At 39.2% G+C, this 22390-nt stretch overlaps 1 protein-coding gene and 1 long non-coding RNA gene across 3 annotated transcripts; one reads left to right on the top strand and one right to left on the bottom strand.

Annotated features, from left to right (window-relative positions):
• The first annotated feature begins 7458 nt into the window (after nt 1–7458).
• On the top strand, nt 7459–20691 carry LRR1 (leucine rich repeat protein 1). 2 transcript variants are annotated; one of them, XM_028507936.2, is made up of 4 exons: nt 7474–7937; nt 11537–11635; nt 14060–14781; nt 20251–20691. In XM_028507936.2, exons 1-4 carry the CDS (start codon nt 7725–7727, stop codon nt 20465–20467), a joined length of 1251 nt encoding a protein of 416 aa, XP_028363737.1. In that variant the 5' UTR covers nt 7474–7724; the 3' UTR covers nt 20468–20691. The 2 variants fall into 2 exon arrangements, with proteins under 2 accessions (XP_028363738.1, XP_028363737.1); XM_028507937.2 differs by lacking the exon at nt 14060–14781 and having other exon boundaries at nt 7459–7937.
• On the bottom strand, nt 8838–9383 carry LOC118501250. Its single transcript, XR_004903873.1, has 2 exons — nt 9141–9383; nt 8838–8941 (listed from the first exon to the last, which is right to left on the bottom strand). It is a non-coding gene; the product is annotated as an uncharacterized LOC118501250 (long non-coding RNA).
• Nucleotides 20692–22390: the final 1699 nt, after the last annotated feature.

Genomic DNA, 22390 nt, shown 5'->3' with positions numbered 1-22390 from the left:
ATCAGTCCTGACTGGTGTGGCTCAGTGGACTGAGTGCTGGCCTGCAAACCAAGGGGTTTCGGGTTTGATTCCCAGTTGGGGCATATGTCTGAGTGGCAGGCCAATGTTTCCTTCCCTGTCTTTCCCTCTCTCTAAAAACAAATAAATAAAATCTTTAAAAAATATAGAGAGAGAGACCATAAAACATCTTAGAGGAGTATAAAATCTATGGAGAAATGTATAGCAAAATCAGAGAATACAGATGAATTGAAACATCTTTGGGCATGCTATTTGTCTGCATGCTTACATTATATCTATATTTATATAGTATAGCAATATAATAAAGTATGTCTATAAAATAAAATTCTGGAAATGCAACTGCTTGGCCTAATAATATGATTTTTAAATTTTTAGATATTACCAGTTTACCCTCTATAGAAATTGTAACAATTCAAATTCATGCCCATAGAAAGTATATTTTCCCACAATCCCTCAACAGTGTAAATTGGCAAACACTTTTACATTTGTCCTTCTGATAGCCTAAAAATAGTAACTGTTGTTTTAGTTTGAATTTTGATGAGGAAGATCATATTTTCCCATTGTCAATGTAAGAAATGTCCAAACTGCCTGGCTGGTGTGGATCAGTGGATTGAGTGCCAGTCTGCAAACCAAAGGGTAGCAGCTGGTTCGATTCCCAGTCAGGGCACATGCCTGGGTTGCAGGCCAGGTCCTAGTGGGGGGCACACAAGAGGCAACCACACATTGATGTTTCTCTCCTCCCTTCCTCCCTCCTTTCTACTCTCTCTAAAAATAAATTAAAATCTTTTTTAAAAAAAGTAATGTCCAAACCTGTAGAAAATTTTTATGAGTTTATTTGAGCCAAACTGACAATTGCTGAAATGCAAACTCTCAAAGGAATGAGAAAATGCTTTGGAGAATGCGGTTTTGCAACTAATATTATATATTAGGACTGAAGGAGAAGATCCAAGGGGGTTACATGAAATCCACTGATGACAGATTAATAGGGCAGGACAAAGCAAAGGGGGATATCTCTGGGACTGGATAAAAAGTAAAACAGAGAGACACATATGTACTTCTTTTACATTGATGGGTATAGGACAGTTAACGATTAACACAGCACAAAGAGATGATATTTGGGCAACAAGATAACAATGAGGGATTCTATAGTGTCCTAAAGGTAAGGACTGACCTTTGTCGAGGAAGCTACAGGCCTAGAATGTGACTACCCACCATGACCCACTTTTACTTAGGAATGTTTATGTTCAGCCATCCTACGTGGTTACTTTCAGTCCCTGAGCTTGTAGGGCCTACCATGCTGGTTTCCCCTGAGCTTGTCAGGTTTAGTATGTGGACCCTTTTTGGCCTACACTATGTTTATAATCCAGCCATGTTTCTTTATCTGTGATTTTTCCTTTAAGTCTTCAACCCACTTTCTTAATGTGTTGCTAATCTTTGGATTATATATTTATAAATGCTTACATGCAAGAAAATGAGCCCTTTGACCTTCACATTGGTTACACAGTTGTTTTATTTATCATGTTAAATAGGACAAAGTTCTCAAGGTCTGGGGGGTTCTTAGTAAATGCTCTTCTTGCTATATATTATAATGTAACACAGGATTTTGCAGACTCTGCTGTAAAGGGGGTTAGATTGACAGGAACTCAACCTGGTAAGTGTAGCCAACTGCAAAGAAGTCAATATGTAATTTCCCCTGGCTGGTGTGGCTCAGTGGATTGAGCATGGGACCGTGAACCAAAAGGTTGCCAGTTTGATTCCCAGTCAGGACATATGCCTGGGTTGTAGGCCAAGTCCCTGGTAGGGGGTGTGTGAAAGGCAAACTACACAGTGATGTTTCCCTCTCTTTCTCCCTCCCTTTCCTTCTCTCTAAAAATTAATAAAATATTTTTTAATAATGTGTAATTAACTAAATAGTATGTATAAGCAATGGCTAAGCCTCCCTTCCAGAAGACAGAGTGTAGATGTGAAAGCTCCTTTTCTTGCTTCAAGTAAATAAAACTACCTTGTCGCCTTTTCTCCGTTACTTGCTGCAAGTAAAACTACCTAATGACAACCACATCTTGTTCTTGAATAGAGCACCCCAAGTGGCGAACCCCTTGAGTTCAGTAACAAACACAATTGCAGATTCTTATTTCTTTTCATTCTTTTTTATTTTTTAAATAAAGGACACTATTGGCACAATTGCTTTTCATATGTGCCTTAACTGGAGATTGAACCCACAACCTTGGTGTATCAGGATGATGCTCTAATCAACTGAGCTACCCGGCCAGGGTAGATTCTTCTTTCTTTAATTTGTTTCTGGTATATTCTTTCATGTAAAACATTTAAATTTTATATATGAAAATTTATCAATTTGTTATGCCTTTTAGGTTTGTGTCAAAATTCTTAAAAATTTCTGTTTCTTATAGTACATTCACATTTTCATTTTAAATCTTGAATCCATCTCAAATTTATTTCACTGTCTGCAAGAGTAGGGAAGAAATCAGGCTTTCCTCCCTTCTAAGTGGCTAGCTACTTACTCCAACACAAGCAATATTAATTGAATATGCAATCATCTGTAAGCTTGCTCTATTCTAGCACACAGCAGGCTCTCACAAATGCTTGTTAAATAAATAAATGAATAGCATATATTTATATTACTCATTCTTTCTACAAATATCCATGAAGTACCTAGTAAATGTGAATACTACACTAGGCCTTGAATATAACAGTAGTTACTCAGAATCTGTCCCCAGGAAGCTTGCAGTGTAGAGGTGAAGACAGGCATTAAATAAGTAATCACAGAGCAATATTTGGATAATGTAAGCGACAGGCATTAAATAAGTAATCACAGAGCAATATTTGGATAATGTAAGCGTCTTCTTGCCATGAACATCCAAAAGTGCTAGATGAAATATCGTATTTTTTTAAATGCAGAGTTGAGCTCTAGGGAACATTAAGGAGTAGGTGCTAAGCAGGAACTGAAAACCACAAAGGCTGCCCTGAGGAGATCTGTCCAGCTATGTAATAGGACCTGGATTCCCAAGGAATACAAGACAAATCTGTGGGCATCTGCATTTAATTAAATTGCAAAGAGTGGAAATCCATGAAAGTTTTTAGGAAGGATTAAGTACAGCACATGAGACATGAGTTCTAGCACTATTTGTTGTAACACTATCTCTGGGGTTATGGGCAAACCCCTTTACTCTTTTCAGCCTCTATTCCTCTTGTGCAAATTGAGAGAATTGAATTAGAATATCTGTAAACTATCTTTCAGCTCCAAAAGTTTAGGGTTCTATCAGAGCAGACCTCTTTACAAATTTATTTTGGCAGCAGTGTACATGGTGGATTATTGCACTAGTTACCTGATAATTGCCTCTGGGCTTCCTCCACCTTCAAAGTAATCTCTTTATGGACCACAGTAACCTTTCGTAAACAGGTCTGAATTTTATCTGCTTGAAAATGTTGCTCTCAATGGTTTTCAAAGGCCTAGGTTTAGCAAACAAATTATTTTCACCATCTGGCTACTTTATACTAATGTCCCCATCTAACATTTATCCATTTTTGTAAAAGTTTGTGGTTTGCTTGTCTCTCCTAAATGCTGTCAACTCATCTTTGCCACCTAAACATCTATCATAGGTGCTGTCACATAGCAAGAACACCATAAATGTCGAATAAATAAATGCATTGAAATAAGAAGACCTGGTAAGTAGAAGAATAGTTCTTAAGGTAAGTAATGCAGCTCTGAACTGACATGACAGTACTAAGAATGGAAAGGTGGGTATTAATTAGGAAATCACAGTGGAGACACAACCTATAAAACATGATCAGGTAGTGTCAACAGGCTCAAGACAGCTCTATAGAAGTCTAATGCTTAGGTACATATTTGTTAACTATTTTAGCTTTGTTTTAGATAAAGTTTACCATTAAAAAACCCAACTCCATGATCTAGTCCAAATGTGGTAGGGCAGACAAGTTGACCATATAATATGTCCATAGACTGTGACCTTGCTTTTTTAAGAATATGATGTGACTATGATTTTACCAGTTTAAACCTGAATGAGCCACAAACCTAAGTGAGTAGAGTTTCTTATGGGCACAAATTAAAGGAAAAGTCAGTCAATTAATTATCTGTTGAATGCCTGGTATGCACTTGAAACCTAAGGAAATAAAAGGAATGAAAGGTAATTTTAAGTGCAATTGTATTTCCCCACTCCAAAAAGGAAGATCAATATGTTAAAGAAAGCTTAGTGGAAAATGAGTAATGCACTGGGTTTTGAAAGATTAATGGGGTGAACAAAACAGAAAAGGATAGTATGTAGGCCCAGAAAAACAAGAACTGATTGGACATGAGGAAAACAGATCTAGATGTTCTTTGGTTCCTTTTGTCAAACCTGTAGCCCAATTTAATATTCCTTGTGTATTTCCTGCCCTGGCTGGTATGGCTCAGTGGATTGAGCGCCGGACTGAGAAGAAAAGGGTTGTCGATTCAATCCCCTGTGAGGGCACATACCTGGGTAGCAGGCCAGGTCCCTGGTAGGGGGTGTGTGAGAGGCAACCACACATCGATGTTTCTCTCCTTTTCTTTCTCCCTCCCTTTCCCTCTCTCTAAAAATAAATAAATAAAATCTTTAAAAAAAAATTTCTTGAGCATTTTCATGTTCAGTCAGTCTGCAATGCCAGCTAGTGTCAACAGATGATCCTTGACTTCAACACCATCAGGAATCCTCAATTTGAGGTGTAGTGAAAAAGGAAACTTTATTTCGTGCAAACAGCTCAATTGCAATACAGCTGACGTGTGAAACTGCATAGCTGTTAGAAATCCATGGGGTGAGGCCCCTCTCGGGGTAGACAACTCTGTTCTCTGCTTTGCTCTGGTGAGACATCTCGGTTGTTTCAGCTACAGCAGGGGAAATGCAGTCTTCAGTGGAAAGGAGAAAGTGTTGTTCTGCCAGCCAGAGGGGAGCTGGCTTATTTAGATGGAGTCCCCATCCCTAGTCCTTAATTGGTCCATCCTTATGTAAAATGAGATCTCCAAATCTAAAAGGCAATCTGTCCTGATTGATCAAAGAGAGCCACTTTGATTGGCTTATGAAGATACTGATGGGGATGTAGCAGCTCTGATTGGGTGGGATAAGTCTCAGTCCTTTGGGTTGAAATAGGATTGCAGTAATTCCTTTATAAGGGCTGGCTCAGATAGCAGAAACACAGGGCAGGCAGGCAGGTCAGTGTAGGAAAAAGGCAGCTTGGTGCAGGCTTCTCCCTAAAGTGAGCTTTTTGTGAGAAGCCCCTATGTAGAAATGGCTGCTAGACTCTGTTTTTAAGTTTGAGTCCTCCTTAGTAGGTATCATCTTTCTCAGGGGCCACAGAATAAATTATCATAATTGAATTGAAAATCAGCATTTCTGGACGTCATTTACATCTGCAAAAATACAGCTCAGACGAAATGTAATACTTAATACAAGGTCTGGACCAGAGTGTGTAGAGGGGGACAGCTGAAGTGCATATTTAAAGAGTAAAGACTATGACTCTAAGAGTGTCTCCTTAAAATGTGTGTCCCAGGGGCCTCTCTTGCTCCACCTAGGTAGGAGCCTTGGCCTTCTTTAATAAACGGAATTGAGGCAGATTAGTAAGAAGCTAGAAAAATTCCCTGGCAAGTGGAATGAGGAAAATGGAGACAAAATAGTTTAATGAATAGCTGAACAATTAACAGCCAGCTAATAACAAGACCCTATCCTCCTTAACCAGAGACACTTAGGAGCAGATGGTTTGCATCTCTCCTCTCCAACTAGGGAATAGGTCAAATCACCCTAGTCAAGGAGGTAGATAGCAGAGACCCAGTTAGTGCCATTAATGCCAGCCAAACCTAAAAATGGATAAAGTGAGGGGAATAAATAACAAACAAAAAAGTAGAGCCAAACAAATCCAAGATAGATGAAGCTGACCAAAAAATGATCCCAAACCCCATTATATGCTTATTTTGATGCATCATATTGAAAACACACCTGAAAAGCTGATGAATATTCTGATTGAGATCTCCCCTAAAATTCCTCAGCTACAGAAAGCAGAAAAAAAACCCTCAAGGCAAAGGACACAGCACATGCTCTCCCTTGAGCTTGCTCATACCTCCATTCCCTCAGGCTTATAATTTTACTTTCTCCTCAACTCTGAGAGTTCTCCTGTTGCCTAACTTTTCAGTGGGCCTAAAGCAGCCTCATCTTGGCTCACTTCTGTCGCTGTGACTTTTACTCCTTAGTGAGACTAGGCAGCCTCACTAGCCTGGCCTAGGCTCCCTCCTCCCTCCCCTCCCTCTCCTCCCCCTTCTTTCTAAAAAAATGACTTTAGAGAGGAAGGAAGGGGAAGGGAGAGAGAGAGTGACAGTGAGACATGGACTTTTTGATGCATTGATTGTTTGATTCTTGTATGTGCCCTGACCAGAGATGGAACCCGCAAAATTGGGATATGGGTGTAAGGTTCTAACCAACTGAGCTACCCGCCCAGGGCTAGGCTCATTTTTGTTACTATGATCTTGCTTCTTCTATCCTAAACCCTTCCTTTGTTCCACTGTTCTAGGCTTAATAAACACACCCTCAAAATCACCTAGACTTCTGTCTTGAATTCTTTCCTACAGGAAGTAAAGAGCCCACACATCCCAAACCTTGCTGGGGCAGATCCGCCTCCACTAGGTCCCTTTCTGGTGACAAAATAAGGACTCCGAAGAGCATCTGGGGTGGACTGTCAGTCTTTCCAAGTTGCACACGCATTTAAGCCAATCAATCCATCCAAATCCCTCACAGTTGCAAAGTGGGAATTTGTTCAACAGAACTTGCAAAATCAAATACGTTCTGATGTGACAGGCGTTCCCTCCGGAATGAGGGGAGCCACGAAAAACAAAACAGAACACCAGCCCAAAAGAGTCAGGAAATGCAGCGCCCTAGCTGGCATTCGGCAACCGGTAATATCCCAAGTGCCGAAGCTATGTAAGAAAGGAGACTTTCCCTTTAACAGAGGAATACCTGCCTTCCCTCAGGAAACTCAGTAGCCCAAAGTGTGCAAGTGTGACAGGACACAGCTGAGCAGTAGCCATTCTTAGGTAGGAGCAGATCAGCAGCCTTCCCAGACAGCATCCTTTCCCAGATAAGCAGTCATCTCAAGGTTGTACACTAACCCCCGTTTTAGCAGTTGTACTCCTTCCCCTCCTCCTTCTGCTGTGTAACAAGCATATAAAGAAGCCTCCAGCTTAAGCTCAATGCTCAGAATTTGGATTTTTATCTCCTCTGGATCCGCATGTGTAAATAAATCCCACTTCGTAAACTCCCAGGCCGCCTGAGTCGTCTTTTCCGTAACACAAGTGACGGTTAGGTGTCTTCAGCGGAAATGAGCTCTACCCTAAACAACAGCCACCACCTCAGACAGCTGCACGCGGTCCGCAGAAAGGACCGTGCGCCCACACCAGTCTATTGTTTCGGAAGGTACTACTGGGTCCTCGGGCTGTCGGTGTCCTCGCTCTGAGGCTCGCAGTCACAGACTCCACCCTGCGAGGGAGGGGACAGCGCCCCCTGCCCTCGCAGGACTCCTACAGCCACTGTGGTGAGAAAGCCCACGGAGCAGACAGGCAGATCCGCAGACAGCCCGCGTACTGGAGGACCCCGGCGGCGGCACAGCCGGGCGGGAACCGGGAAGTTTCAAAGCCAGGCTGTGGAGCTGGTTGCTGCTTCTCCGGCGAGATGAAGCTGCATTGCGAGGTCGAGGTGGTCAGTCGGCACTTGCCGGCCTTGGGGCTGAGGAACCGGGGCAAGGGCGTCCGCGCGGTGTTGAGCCTGTGTCAGCAGGCTCCGAAAAGCCAACCGCGGCCTCGAGCCAGGGACCAGCGGGGCGGCGCGAGCCCCGCCTGCTTGCTCGTCTCCACCCTGAAGGACAGGCACGGGACCCGCTATGAGGTGCGTGGAGCGAGCGGGCACTGCCCAGGAGTCAAGAGGCGGGCCGCCTGGGGCCTCATGCCCCGGGGCATCTCCGGAGCTGGAGCTTGTCCTGGGGGTTCGTGAGCGCCCGGTCCCCGAGTCCTACCACTGCACTGGTTTCCGGGGCTTCTCCCACGGGCCCGATAAAGGAGAGCTTTTGAGAGTGCACCTCTGCTTATTTCTCGTGCTCATTTCTGCGCCTTTGAATTGACAGGTAGCCACCTAGTTTGGGTGAACAGTAAAATAAGTGCACTTTCGTTCAATAAATTCTGTTCCTCCCACAGAATTTTCGGTAGCTTTTTTTTTTTTTTTTTTTTTAAGGCTTTAAGGGATGATGAACAGTACAGTGAAGCGGTAACGTTTGGGTCTACATCTTGATATTTTCATTAACGTTATAGGTTACTGCATCTCCTTTTTTGTTTGCTGAAATGTGTAATTTCCTAACAACTGATTTCTTAAGTCTAGGACTTTTTCTTATCTGCTAGCAGTAAGTAGCAAACTCTCTAGAAACACTTGGAAGTTGAAACAGAATTTTTATTTTTTAATTGCGTTTTTTCCCATTTGAAATAGAATTTTTAAAGCACAGGTTTCATAAAATCTTTACCCCTTCATTACCAGACACCGTTATATTGTCAAAATGACTGGACTACCCTATGTCTATAAATAAAGTTGAGTGGGCAATTTGCCCACCCTTGCATCTGACTCTTAGCATTATTTCCCTCTCAGTGTTGTACTCCGCAGTGAATACAGTACTTAGCTGGGGAAAGGAGGCATTACCATCTCTTTCAGAGACACTTAGTGTTTCACGCAAGTAGTTGAGAGTCTAAATAATTTTCTTCTATTGATGGAATCAATTCATATAGTTTTTCAAATTGAAAACTATTACCCAACATTGTAAAGGTTACAAAACTATTAGGTGACAAAAGCAAACTCATAACTAGAATTGGATTTCCCCTTTATCCCCTCTTGTCTTCCCTGCAAACCTGTCTCTTTTTTTTTTTTTAAGATTTTATCCATTTATTTTTAGAGAGAGAAGGGGGAGAGAGAGAGAGAAACATCAATGTGCGGTTGCTGGGGGTCATGGCCTGTAACCTAGGCATGTGCCCTGACTGGGAATCGAACCTGCGATGCCTGGTTCACAGCCCGCGCTCAATCCACCAAGCCACACCAGCCAGGGCAAACCTGTCTCTTTAATACCCAGCTCAGGTCCTGCCTATTTAAAAAGTCTCTAATGCTGTCCCTCTTAAAACTCCTACTGCGCTAATAGTCAATTCCATGTGGTAATCCTAATAAAAATTTTATTGTAAACTGTTAGCTGAAGACTTAACCTGTGCACAAGATGCAGTGCTCGAAACTAGGAGATAAAGTTGACTTAGTCACTGTCCTTCTGAGGCTAGAAAGGGAGAAACAGAAACCACTACTTAGAATATAAGATAGGCTATGATAAGTGCTATAATAAAAGTGGAAGTGAAGTACATTATCAAAAACGAGAATTCTGATTACAGAGCCTTGAGAAAGTTTTGTAGAAGAGGTGGTGCACAGGGCTTGGAAAATAGTGGGTGCTTCGTAAACATTTCTTGGATGAATTAAGCTGGGCCTTGAAGAATAGGCATTAGTGCCAAATATGAGAAGTACCTTGGACCTCTTTTGCACACCTACTTTTCTGTCCCATGACTTCTGCTCTCGTCTGACTGATTTCCAAATCTGTATCTTTAGCCGGCCTTCTCCCTTTTTGTCTCTTACTGTTTCTAATTTAGAATTTAAACTTTATCATAGGTATGCATGCACAGGAAAAAACACAGTATATGTAGAGTTTGCCATTCTCTGTGGTTTCAGGCTTCCACTGGGGATCTTGGCCTGTGTCTCTCCTTTGGATAAGGGAGAACAACTGTATCTTTGAGTTGGATGTGTGATGTTTCGTGCCATTGTCACACTTTTTTTCATACCACTTCTTCACTTTAGAAAATGCTGAACATTTAGCTTTTTTTTTTCCTCACAGAAATAGTCATGACTCACATCTGACTTTCTAAATCTGCATGATACATTGGTGGAGGGCAGCAAAGTGGTGGTCATCAGAGGGAACAGATCATAGAAGAGCAGTGAGAAACATTTTTCATCTGATAAATGTGTAAATCCCTTCTTATTTGAATTGCTGTCTACTGGAAATCTTCACTTGGATGTGTCACAGCATTTCAACCTAAAAATTAATTGGCTTTGTCACCCCTAAACCTGCTTTTCTGACAGTGTCAAATTCATTAAGTAGTGATTTGCCCCATCCTGAAGCCTTAAAGCCTCTGCCTCCACACATCTAGTATATTATTGAATCCTTTAAATTCTACATCCTGGGTATCTTTCAGATTTTCATCCATCCCAGCTGTAGTCTAAACCATCATTGTTCCTTGCCTGGAGAGTTTCTTTAAGGACCTCTCTACCGTTGTCCTTCCCTCATCCTATACTTCCTCCCCCAGAGTTCATTCTTACACCAAGGTTAAAGGGAACTTGTAAAAATGTAGATCTAACCATTTCCCCACAGCTTAAAGTCATTCAGTGGATGTCATTGTTCTTAGCATAAAATCCAAAATTCTTAACATGTTTTACAAACTGTTTCACCATCCAATCTTCATTTACCTTTTCAGGCTCACCTCTTTTCACTGGATCCTTCAGCCATACTGAGCTTCTTTGAGCTCCTCACAGCTGCCAGGCTTTGTTGCTTTCAAGGCTTTGCACACATTGTTCCCTTTTGTTAGTATGCTGTCTTTTCTTGTAATTTCTTCACTTGGCCAATATGTCCTAATCCTTTAGTTCTCACCTTTAAAGTCACCTTCATATCTCATGACCAGGTAAGATTTCTTTGCTATATAAGGTTTTAGAGCAACCTGTACTTCTTGTCTTAATAGTTGTTATGCTCATAATTACTTTAATAACTGTCTCTCATCAGATTGGCAACTGTGTGATTACCATGCTGGTCTTATTCACCACTATTGTCCCAAACCCCCTATCATAATTAATTGGTACATAACGGCTTCTCGATAAATTGTTGAAGTCTAAAGCAGAAACATCAGTCATTAAAATTTTTTGAGCCCCTGTTATGTGTCAGTCACTGTTTGGCGCTAGAGGTATGACTGATTTGACATTCTTTGACAAGATTGACAAAGGAGACAAAATTACTGTTTTCGTGGAGTTTGTAATCTTGTGGGAGGCATGCCCAACCCAGACTGATGGACTGAAATTAAAAAGGCAAGTAACTACTATTGACAGCTCACTACGGCCACATAGGTGGAATGAGACAAAAGGAAAATTCTCCCAAAACAGGAGAATTCTATTCTGAGAAGCAGAAAGTGTTAACTGGGCAGATAGAAAAATAGTATCTGACAGAAGGTACATAAGAAATGTAGCTACCCATCTGCTAAAAACAAACTCAACCAAACAGAAAACTTTAAAACTTAAAACCACGAAACATACAGCCTTGAGGACTAAAAGACAAACCAACACCTGGCAAAGTGACTGGCACATTCTAGTTGTAATTAAATATTAAATAATACTTCATTTTGTTCTTTTTTTCCATTGGTTTTAAGCAGCTAAAGGAAAACATTGAGCAGTTCTTCACCAAATTTGTGGAAGAGGGGAAAGCCACTGTTCGGTTAAAGGAGCCTCCTGTGGATATCTGTCTAAGTAAGGTATGATATTAAAAACATCAATGCGTAGGTTGGCTCTGTTTTTTTTTAAATAAGCTATTTGAGTATCGTGATATCTCACATAGTTGAATAGGGATAGAGTCTCACAGATGTGTTTGAAGAAGTCATGGCAACCACAAGACATCATAATTAAAATGCCAAAGGTTAAAGATAGAGAATCTTAAAACAGCAAGAGAAAAGCAGATAGTTACCTACAAAAGAGTTCCCATAAAACTATCAGCTGATTCTCAAAAGAAACTTTGCAAGCTAGAGGGGGCTAGCAAGAAGTATTCAAAGTGATGAAAAGCAAGGACCTACAACCTAGATTACTCTATCCAGCAAAGTTATCATTTAGAATTGAAGGGCAGATAAAGTGGTTCCCAAAGTAACACTAAAATAGTTTTTTTTTAAAAAAGAAGTGATGGCAGCTTCTCAGGTGTGCTTATATAGCTCCAAACGGCAGAGTCAGCCATGGTAAAGCTGCCCAGGATGGGAAGGAAAACTAGGTTTGCTTCTGTACCCAAAGTGGAGCCTTAGGCTGTTCTTAACACTGGAACTCTAAGGCAGGTGGTCCAAGTCTACATTTTGCCAGCTGAATTACATGCTACAAATCTAAGTTTAGTGTAAAAAATTGATAAAATGCAATTAGAATCTTGTTTAGGAGTATTTTATTTACTATAATTATTTTAAAAATAAACCATTAGAAGCCCAGGCTGGCATAGCTCAGTGGATTGAGCGAGGGCTGCGAACCAAAGTGTCGCAGGTCAGTAAGATTCCCAGTCAGGCCACATACCTGGGTTGCAGGCCATGGACCCCAGCAACCGCACATTGATGTTTCTCTCTCTCTCTTCTTCCCTTCCCTCTCTAAAAATAAATTTAAAAAATCTTTTAAAATAAATAAACCATTAGAATAAAAAAAATTTTTTTGCCCTATCTCCCCTTATTTGTTTTCCCCCTTCCTAGAGAATAGGAGTAATGTCTTGTTCATCCTTGCATTACCCTTAACCCCAAGCAAAGTGTTTTGCAAAAATTAAAAGTTTAATAACTTTTTGAAGTATTTGTATTGAATGGAATCATTTAGTCATACCTCCTCCTGTTCTTGTGATTTTTCATTTTCTCTTGATGTTTAGCCTATCCTTCCACTAACTCCTTTCTTTCTACCTAAAAACAAGCTGAGGTCTTAACAATTAAAAAAAAAGAAAAAAACAAATTTCTGGAAAGACAGACTAGATCCAGTGCCTCTACTCTATGACCTTTACTTTCACTAGTATATTCAAAACACTGCCTGAAAGGTCAGTGATTTCCTTTGTACTTGCCAATCACATTACCATTTTTTTTTTATCTTTTTTTGAGCTCTGTAGAATTTGACACTGGTGGCCACTCTCTTCTTAATAAAACTTTCCTTTCTTGCCATTTGTGACAGGGCACTATCCTGATTTACCTTGGGTTTTTGCAGTCATTCCTTTGCCTCCTATCTCTGGCAACCTTTTTTCTATCCCCCAAATAAACGCTTTATTCTAGTTCTCTGCCATACCTGCCTTCCATTCCTGTAGTTCAACCCTTATTGTGTGTAACTCCCAAGTTGGTAATGCTCTTTTGGACCTACTTGATCTAGGTCTCCAGATTTTCCTTACTCCACCTCACTGTATATACTGCTGCCAAAATAATACTTAGATTTTATGTAATTCTCATGCTCAGAATTCTTCAGTGATTTCCCTCAGCCTGATCATTCTGTCTTCCTTACCTTAACATCAAGCTCATGTATAATCTATCCCCAAGCTGTATTTCTAATCTTTTACTCTGCAAACCTCCCACATTCCAACCAAATAGGATCACACACTTCATTTCCCACACTTGCTAAAAGTTCACTATTTTTACACATGTGAACTTTAGGAAACTCCTAAAGTATCCCACCAAGTATTAGTAATTTTTATTGATGACTTAGTTCACATACCACTTGATTAGTGATTTCTCTGTTCAGCTGGAAGCAAACTCACTTGCTTTTGACAGACAGGCCATGAATTTCCCAATTCCTAATCTTTACGAATGGCACTCCTGGACATTTTACAGTGCACAGGGCTGTCTCAGCCTATTTCAGAGGCCCTGGAGGTTTGTGTGCGTTCATCTTAAACCCAAATCTCAAGTGGAATCTTTTTATGCCTTCCTATCTTATTTTATATTCTTATGGTTCCCTCCTTTGAACAATTTTATGTAGAGTATGTCAACATTTTTTTAAACTTTAAACATTTTTTGTATCGATATTGAAATTTAGTTGGAATAGAATACTAAAAATTTATTTTTTACAGCCATTTTCAATAAATGATTGTATCGTTTGCATATATAACTATACAAGTTGTCATAGGATGAATAAGTATGCACATATTATCTAAAATAGAATTTATAATTGTACAACTTTTATTTATTTAGGCCAATTCCAGCAGTTTAAAGAGTTTCCTTTCAGCCTTGAGACTGGTTCATAGAGGCTGTGATGTTGAGACACCACTTTCACCCCTCGCACCAGTGAAGACTTCAGAATTTGAAAAATTCAAAACTAAAATGGTTATCACTTCCAAAAAGGACTATCCTTTAAGCAAGAACTTCCCATATTATCTGGAACATCTTCAGGCTTCTTATTGTGGTCTTGTCCGAGTTGATATGCGTATGCTTTGCTTAAAAAACCTTAAGAAATTAGACTTGAGTCACAACCATATAAAAAAGCTTCCAGCTACAATTGGAGACCTCATCCACCTACAAGAACTTAACCTGAATGACAATCACTTGGAGTCATTTAGTGTAGCATTGTGTCAATCTACACTCCAGAAATCACTTCGGAGTTTGGATCTCAGCAAGAACAAAATTAAGGCACTCCCTGTGCAGTTTTGTCAGCTTTGGGAACTTACAGATTTAAAACTTGATGATAATGAATTGATTCGATTGCCTTTCAAGATAGGACAATTGACAAACCTGCGATTTTTGTCAGCAGCTCGAAATAAGCTTCCATTTTTGCCTTGTGAATTTAAAAATTTATCTCTCGAGTACTTGGATCTTTATGGAAATACATTTGAACAACCAGAAGTTCTTCCAGTTATAATGCTGCAAACACCATTAACTTTATTGGAATCTTCTGCACGAACCATATTATATAATAGGTAAGAGTCATAAAATGTGGTACTTTTGATAGCATCCTAGTGTCCTCATCATCCTCAGACTAATAGTAAGTCTTTAACCATAGCTTACAATGCTGTGCATAATCTGACCCCTGGCTATGGTGACCTTTTTGCTGCTCCTTACCACTGCTTGGAATGCTTTTCCTCCAGAAAGTCTCATAGCTCACTTTCTCACTTCATTCAGCTTCCTGCCCAAGAGGCACCCAGAAAGGTCTTTCCTGAATACCTATCTAAAGTTTTATGCCCCCTTACATTGCCTTTTTTTTTTTTTTGCTTTTGGTCATGGGATGTATTACCTGGCATTATATTTTTTTCAGCATTTGTGTTCTGTCACTTTCCCCCACTAGACTAAGATCCATGAAGGCATGGACTTTGTCTTATTCTCCACTATTTCTCTAGTGTCCAAAATGTGGTATCTCCAGCTCTTGCCATATGTTAAGCATTATTAACTACTTGAGTGAATGAATGGCATTGTTTTTCTTTTTCTTTCTCTTTTTATTTTTATTTTAATTGTTGTTCAATTACAGTTTTCCGCCTTTTACCCCCAGCCCGTCCCGTTATTGTCCATGTGTCCTTTATACTTGTTCCTGCAAACCATTCATCCTTCTCCCCTGAAATTCCCTCCCCTCTCCCCTCCGGTCACTGTCAGCCTGTTCTCAATTTCAGCGTCTTTGGTTATATTTTGCTTATTTGTTTGTTGATTAGGTTCCTGTTAAAGGTGAGATCATATGGTGTTTGTCTTTCACCACCTGGCTTATTTCCCTTAGCATTATGCTTTCCAGTTCCATCCATGCTGTCCCAAAGGGTAGGAGCTCCTTCTTTCTTTCTGCTGCATATAATTCTGTTGTGTAAATGTACCATAGTTTTTTGATCCATTCATTTACTAATGGGCACCTAGGTGCTTCCAGCACTTGGCTATTGTAAATTGTGCTGCTATGAACATTGGGGTGCATAGGTTCTTTTGGATTAGTGTTTCAGGGTTCTTAGAATACAACCCTAGCAGTGGAATTGCTGGGTCAAAAGGCAGATTTTTAGTTTTCTGAGAAAATTCCATACTGTTTTCCACAGTGGCTGCACCAGTTTGCATTCCCACCAACAGTGCACTAGGGTTCCCTTTTCTCCACAACCTCTCCAACACTTGTTGTTTGTTGCTTTGTTTATGATGGCCTGAATGGCACTGTTTTTCAAACTATGGTCTCCTGACCAGAAGCATCAGGATCACCTAAGAACTTGCTAGAGATGCAAGTTCTTGAACTCCACCCCAGAGCTACTGAATCAGAAACTCTGAGGGTGAGGACGGTTATCCATGTGTCGATAAATCCCTCAGGGTAGTTCTAATGCACTTTACATTTTGAGAACTCCAATCTGGCATTGTGTGGTTAATTATGATCTTTGGAGTCAGACATGGGTTTGATTCCTGGCTTCACCCCTTAACATGGCTTTAGCAAGTTATTTAACCTCTTTGATTCAATGTTCTCATCTGTGAAACAGAGTTGTGAAGATACTGAGCTAATGTAATACCAAAGCATTTGGTATATAGTAGGACACAATAGCTATTGGCTCCCTTTCCTTTGTCTTTGTGCACTAACTGAAGTTGATTTCATGAGACGCTGAACTCCAGGTACCTCATTTTTGTTCATGCTTCTTTCATTATTGAGTGCATGTAAAATAGTAGCAATGCCATATTTCAAAGAAGAGATTCATAACTTTTTTTTGGCGTGATAGAAGCTCTTTAAAAATAAAAGCAACTGCCCTGGCTGGTGTTGCTCAGTGGATTGAGCACCGGCCTGCAAGCCAAAGGGTCACTGGTTCGATTCCCAGTTAGGGCACATGCCTGGGTTGCAGGCCAGGTCCCCAGTAAGGGGACAGCAGAGGCAACCACACATTGATGTTTCTCTACCTTTCTTTCTCCCTCCATTCCCCTCTGTCTAAAAATAATAAAAACAACTGATCAAAACTATGGGCCTAGAAAAATACACACATGAGTACATACACAGAATTTTCCATACAACTTTATAATGTTCACGGACCACACTGAAATCCAATCCAATCCTCCCTTCTCACTATTCATAGCTTAAGAATTCTTATTTTAAAGCAGTGGTTCTCCAACTTTACTTCACATTTGGAATTACCTGAGGAGCTTTTAAAAATTCAACGACTAGTTCCCACCCTGGACTTATTAAATCAGAATGTCTGAGAGTGGGAGCCAGTATTTAAAACCCAGGTGATTCTGTAGAGCTAGTTATGATTAAGAACCACTAATTCACACCAGTGCTTTTCATACTTTAATATGCATTCAAATCACCTGAGAGTCTTGTTAGATTGTTTCAGAGGTCTAGGGTGGAAATCCTGCATTTCAAACAAGCTTTCTGGTGAGGCTGAGGCTACTAAGCCTGAATCACACTTTGATTACTAAAGGCTCTAAAAGTAACTAAGGACTCATACTATTCTTAAGACAGTGATTCTTAAAATTTGAGAGTGCATCAGAATCACACTTATTGAAATAAGTGGTTATTAAAGCAGATTGCTGGATTCTTTTTCACTACATTTGGAGTGGGGCTGAAGAAATTGCATCTCTTAACTAGTAGTTTAAGGCAGGGGTGTCAAACTCATTTTCTCGGGGGGCCACATTAGCCTCGAGGTTGCCTTCAAATGGCTGAGTATAATTTCAACTCCTTAACAGTTGAGGAGTAGTTACATTTATACAGTCCTAAAATTATTTTGGCCCTTTGAAGGCAACCATGAGGCTGATGTGGCCCCCAGTGAAGATGAGTTTGACACCCCTGTTCTAAGGAGCTGCTGATACAGCTGTTCAGAGACCACACTTTGAGAACCACTGGTTTAAGGCACTGACTCTTAAGTAAGAATTAAAAATTACCAGCTAAATGACAATACATGTAAGTACCTAGAACAGTGCCTCGCTTATAATAGGTCTCAAATAGTTAACATTTACATATACTTATTATAATAAATACATGTCATTTACTTAACTGGCAGTTAAAAATCAGTGTTATCATTAGCTGTGGAAGAGCTTTTTAATAATATAGATGAGAAATATAGATGCTTAGTTTCTACCTCAGACTAACTAGTTCAGAGTTGCCAGAGATGGGCCCCTATTGTATGTTACATATTTTAATTTCCAGAGGTGATACTGATGATTCAGGGTTAAGACCACTGATCTGAGGAAACTCTAAATGGTATATTTTGGTAATGAGTTGCTCCTGAGCTTGTTCTAGGCTTTCTCTGAAATATTCAAGTTTGAAAATTATTTTCAGGTCCTGGCTGATGTGGCTCAATGGATTGAGTGCTGGCCTGTGAACCAAAAGATCCTTGATTCCCAGTCAGGGCACATGCCTGGGTTGTGGGCCAGGTCCCCAGTTGGGGGCGTGCAAGAGACAAGCAATTTATCTCTTGCACATCCATGTTTCTCTACCTCTCTTCTCCCTCCCTTCCTCTCTCTAAAAATAAATAAATAAAATCTTTAAAAAAAAGAAAGTTATATCCAACTGAGAAATATTACATATGATTTCTGATTTTTTTCTTAAAGACCATAACCAGCTGGCTAGATGTTTAAGAAAAAAAAATACAGACTAACATCCACCATGGAAAAGTGCAGAGTTGGAAGGAAAAAAATAAATGATCAAAATGTGATGTAGACTTCTGGTCAAGGAATTAATCATCACCAAACCAGTATTACATGAAATGTTAAAGGGTCTTCTTTAAAAAGAAGAAGAAAAATCAAAAATAAGAACAATAAAATGGCAATAAATACATATCTATCAATAATTGAATCTAAAAAACAAAATAAAGGAACAAGCAGAACAGAATCATAGATACATAGAGCATTTTGATGGTCACTAGATGGGATGGAAGTAGGGTAGATGGGTGAGAAAGGTGACAGGATTAAGAAGTAAAAATTGGTAGTTACAGAATAGTCATGGGGATGTAATATACAGAATAAGGAGTAGAGTAGCCAAAGAACTTATATGCAGGACCTATGGACATGAGCAATGATGTGGAGAATGCCTGTGAGAGTTGGGGCAGGAGATGTGGTGCTCAAAGGAGAAAAATTGGGACAGCTGTAATAGCATAAACAAAATATAATTTAAAAAACAAAATATGATGTAATAGAGCAGAAAAATAATTTATTAGTGCTGAATGATTGAGCATTGTGGTGTTTTATTTTTTTAAACTTGATCTCTATTAATCTTACTAAAATATAATTTTGCATGTTTCACTAACCTTTACTAAAGTATAATTTTTGCATGTTTTCAGCCCTCTTTTAAAAAGGATATAAACCCAAAGCCATGAGAATAATACCTATTATCTATCTGTTGGTAAATTGTTTTAACTACTAGTTACAAAGTTATGGTGTATTAGAAAAATATGTGGAAATTTAAATTATGTCACAGTTTTAAATTATGTCACAGTTGTTACCTGTTTCCTTAGACTATATCAGATAGCTGGAAGAGATTAATGTAAATATGCAGTAGACACTTCTTGGCACAGTTTTAACTTACACAGGTAATGAATTAGTACATGTGAAAAAAATGAAAAATTGTAAGCAAGGTCAATTCCAAATCCCTTACAAAAAGTAAACCACTATTTCTGATTTGATGTGTATCTTTTCAGACTTTTTAAAAAGGGTTTAAACTCTGAGTTGGTTTTATGTATTTGCTGTAAAAGGTCTAAACACCTATTATGTGCCAGCCTGGGCTAGGTACTATAGAAACAGCTCTGTAAGGGAGACTAAGTGCCCAGAGCATGGTTGTGTTTAGGGGGAAGGAGTTGGGCAGTGGGCAGGCCATCTCAAAAGACTGTGTCTTAGTTTTGCGTAGATGAGAGCGAGCACTTAGACTTGGTTTTAATTGCATTGGATGCCACTCAAGTTTTATGCATGAGGGTGAATGATTAAAGCAAGGTGAGGCAGCCTTACTTGCTTAGCAAGTAAAACAAACTAAGTCCCCAAACAACGTGTTTTAAATGTTTTTACACAGTTCAAAATTCCCTTTTGAATAGTTGATGCCTAGGAGAGTATGGTATAATGGATTTATTGAAATGTTTCTTCACAGGTAGAACTCCTTAGTACTCCCATTACCATCATGAGAATTGTATGACAGAGCTATAGATTTAACTTACCGTGTTACACTGTTCATACAGTATAGTTATATAAGGACAGGTAACTCATTCTATTCAATGGATTATACTATTAAGTGGCAGTGCTAAAAGATACTGTATGGAGTGGTATAGATCCTCTTCAGTTTACAATAAATTATAGTTTAGAATATCATGTTTTTTGGAATATTTTCCCCATTACCCAGTTTGTAAGATAAAACAATATACTGAGTTATTTAATTAATAGAGTAATCCTCTTGTGGTTATAATTTAGTGCTCAATAATTCATATACAAATACATTTTTAAAATATTTTTAAACATTTTTTCTCCAATAGGATTCCATATGGCTCTCATATCATTCCTTTCCACCTTTGCCAAGATTTGGATACTGCAAAAACCTGTGTTTGTGGAAGATTTTGTCTGAACTGTTTTATTCAGGGAACAACGACCATGAATCTACACTCAGTTGCTCACACTGTGGTCTTAGTAGATAATATGGGTGCACTGAAGCACCTGTTCTCTCTTACTTCTGTTCTCTATCCTGTTACGTAAATTCCTGTGATATGTTCAAATAATAGATGATACACAAAAAGAATTCTGTTACAGATCAGTTTGGGATTCATTTATGGTTAACAGAGTTAAGTTGGAGAAAGGGAAGCTTTTTTGTATACATGCTTGAGGGCAAGAATGGGTGTTACACTTAACATTTTCAGTAATGTAACTGTAAAGTCTTAATTTCATTAAAACTTAATTAACTTTATTGTGGGGTGAACTCTTATCAGTTTTTTGTATTTTGTGTTGATTTTAGTTTAGTGTTTCTGGCATGGGTTGTGGAGTTATCTTTTAATGTTAAGCATATAGTGATCTCAATCACTTCAGTCATAGAATTTTCCTACCAAGTTATTTTCCATTTCAAGTCAAGAAATTGAGATTATAAATGCAGAATATATTCCTTGGAGAACTAATGTGGTGTAAAGTATAGGGAAAACCTTTTGGTATGAAATTTTATTTTTAAGCATACTACCTTTTGTTTTTATCTGTATTAGTCTACAGATGGAATTTTATATCCATCAAGCATAAAGTAGGAGTTGCTTTGGGAAAGACTTAAACTTTTATAAGTTTTATAATGTCAATCACACAATCTTTGTATTTCTAAGGTTTTGGGGGGCAGTTGAACAAGGTTTTAGTTGGGTGAGAGGAGCAGAAAATGGTTCCATTTTACTGACATTCTGTATTATGAGGGTTCTTTTTCTATTAAGTTTTTTTAATTTAAAAGTGGTGGCAATACACCAACGAAGGATAGAATTTGAACTAGGGCAGAGGAAGTAGAAAAGTAACAAACTTGAAAGTCATGTAAAATGGAATCAGTACTGTTCCTTCTGTTCATTCCCACTACCCTTCAAATCAGCCTCTCTCTTAGATCACTAATAGACTCATAACTGGTTTCTCAGAACAAAGGAGGGTAAAAAGTTCCTGGAGAAAACCTCCTCCAGCATTTATATATTATTGCCACTTTGGGCTTCTAATTAGAGGTGGATTCTGAGGGGGACCCCCATAAAAACCGGGAGTTATCTTCTGGGTGGTCAGGCTCCTTGTAGTACAGGCTTCCCCCACTAGGTTAGAGTCTAGGAACCCATCTGTACCAGCTGGTGGTGTTATGATAGGCTGCATTCAGCTTCAGTGAATTTTTTTTTTTTTTAAGACTCTCAACCTGGCTGTCCATTTCATGATGTGTGACTTTGGGGGACACTTGCCCACACGAAGATGAGTACTTAGCAGTTTTTGACCAAAAATGGCATGACCCCCATGCCCTACGACCTTTCTATTTACCCCATCTCACCCTAGGCAACTTTTTGTTTCCCTGAATGAAAAAAGTCCTCCATAGGAAACATTTTACCAGTGTGGGAGAGGTGAAACAACTGCAGAAGCACTAAAATTCATCAAAATCAGTATGCCTCAAAGACTTTTGAGCAGTGGAAAAAACATCTCGACAGGTATATTGCATCAAATGGAGACTACTTTGTAGGGGACCAAATGTTTAAACATGTGAGGATACACAATTTTTTATAAATACCGGTTTTTGGGGGGATCCCCCTCGTATACAAGACTATTTTTTACAACTGAAGTAACCTGTCTTCTAAGGTGTTTATTTGGGGCATTTTTTCCCAGAAAATACAAATATTCTTGAACAGATACTGTTTAAATTTTTATTAAACTTTATGTACATGAGCTCCAGAACAGTTTCTTCTCCAAGCTGATGTAGGCAAGGCATTGGTCCAAAGGAATGATTCCTTGGACAATGTTAAATTTATATTGCTAGTGATTAAATTCTTCCTGTAAAATCCTTGTATTATTTCTAGATTTTATTTTAAAAAAATTATATATAATGCAAACATGCCTTATATAAAGAGAGCAGTGATTTATCTGGTACCGACTTTGTTCCAGGTGTTTATTATAGAGGTATTTTACTCAATA

Source organism: Phyllostomus discolor, chromosome 1, assembly GCF_004126475.2.
Source record: "Phyllostomus discolor isolate MPI-MPIP mPhyDis1 chromosome 1, mPhyDis1.pri.v3, whole genome shotgun sequence".
NCBI classification, from domain to species: Eukaryota; Metazoa; Chordata; class Mammalia; order Chiroptera; family Phyllostomidae; genus Phyllostomus; species Phyllostomus discolor.
Note: the sequence above shows the minus strand (reverse complement) of the source record. Positions and strands in the feature narration are given on the sequence as shown.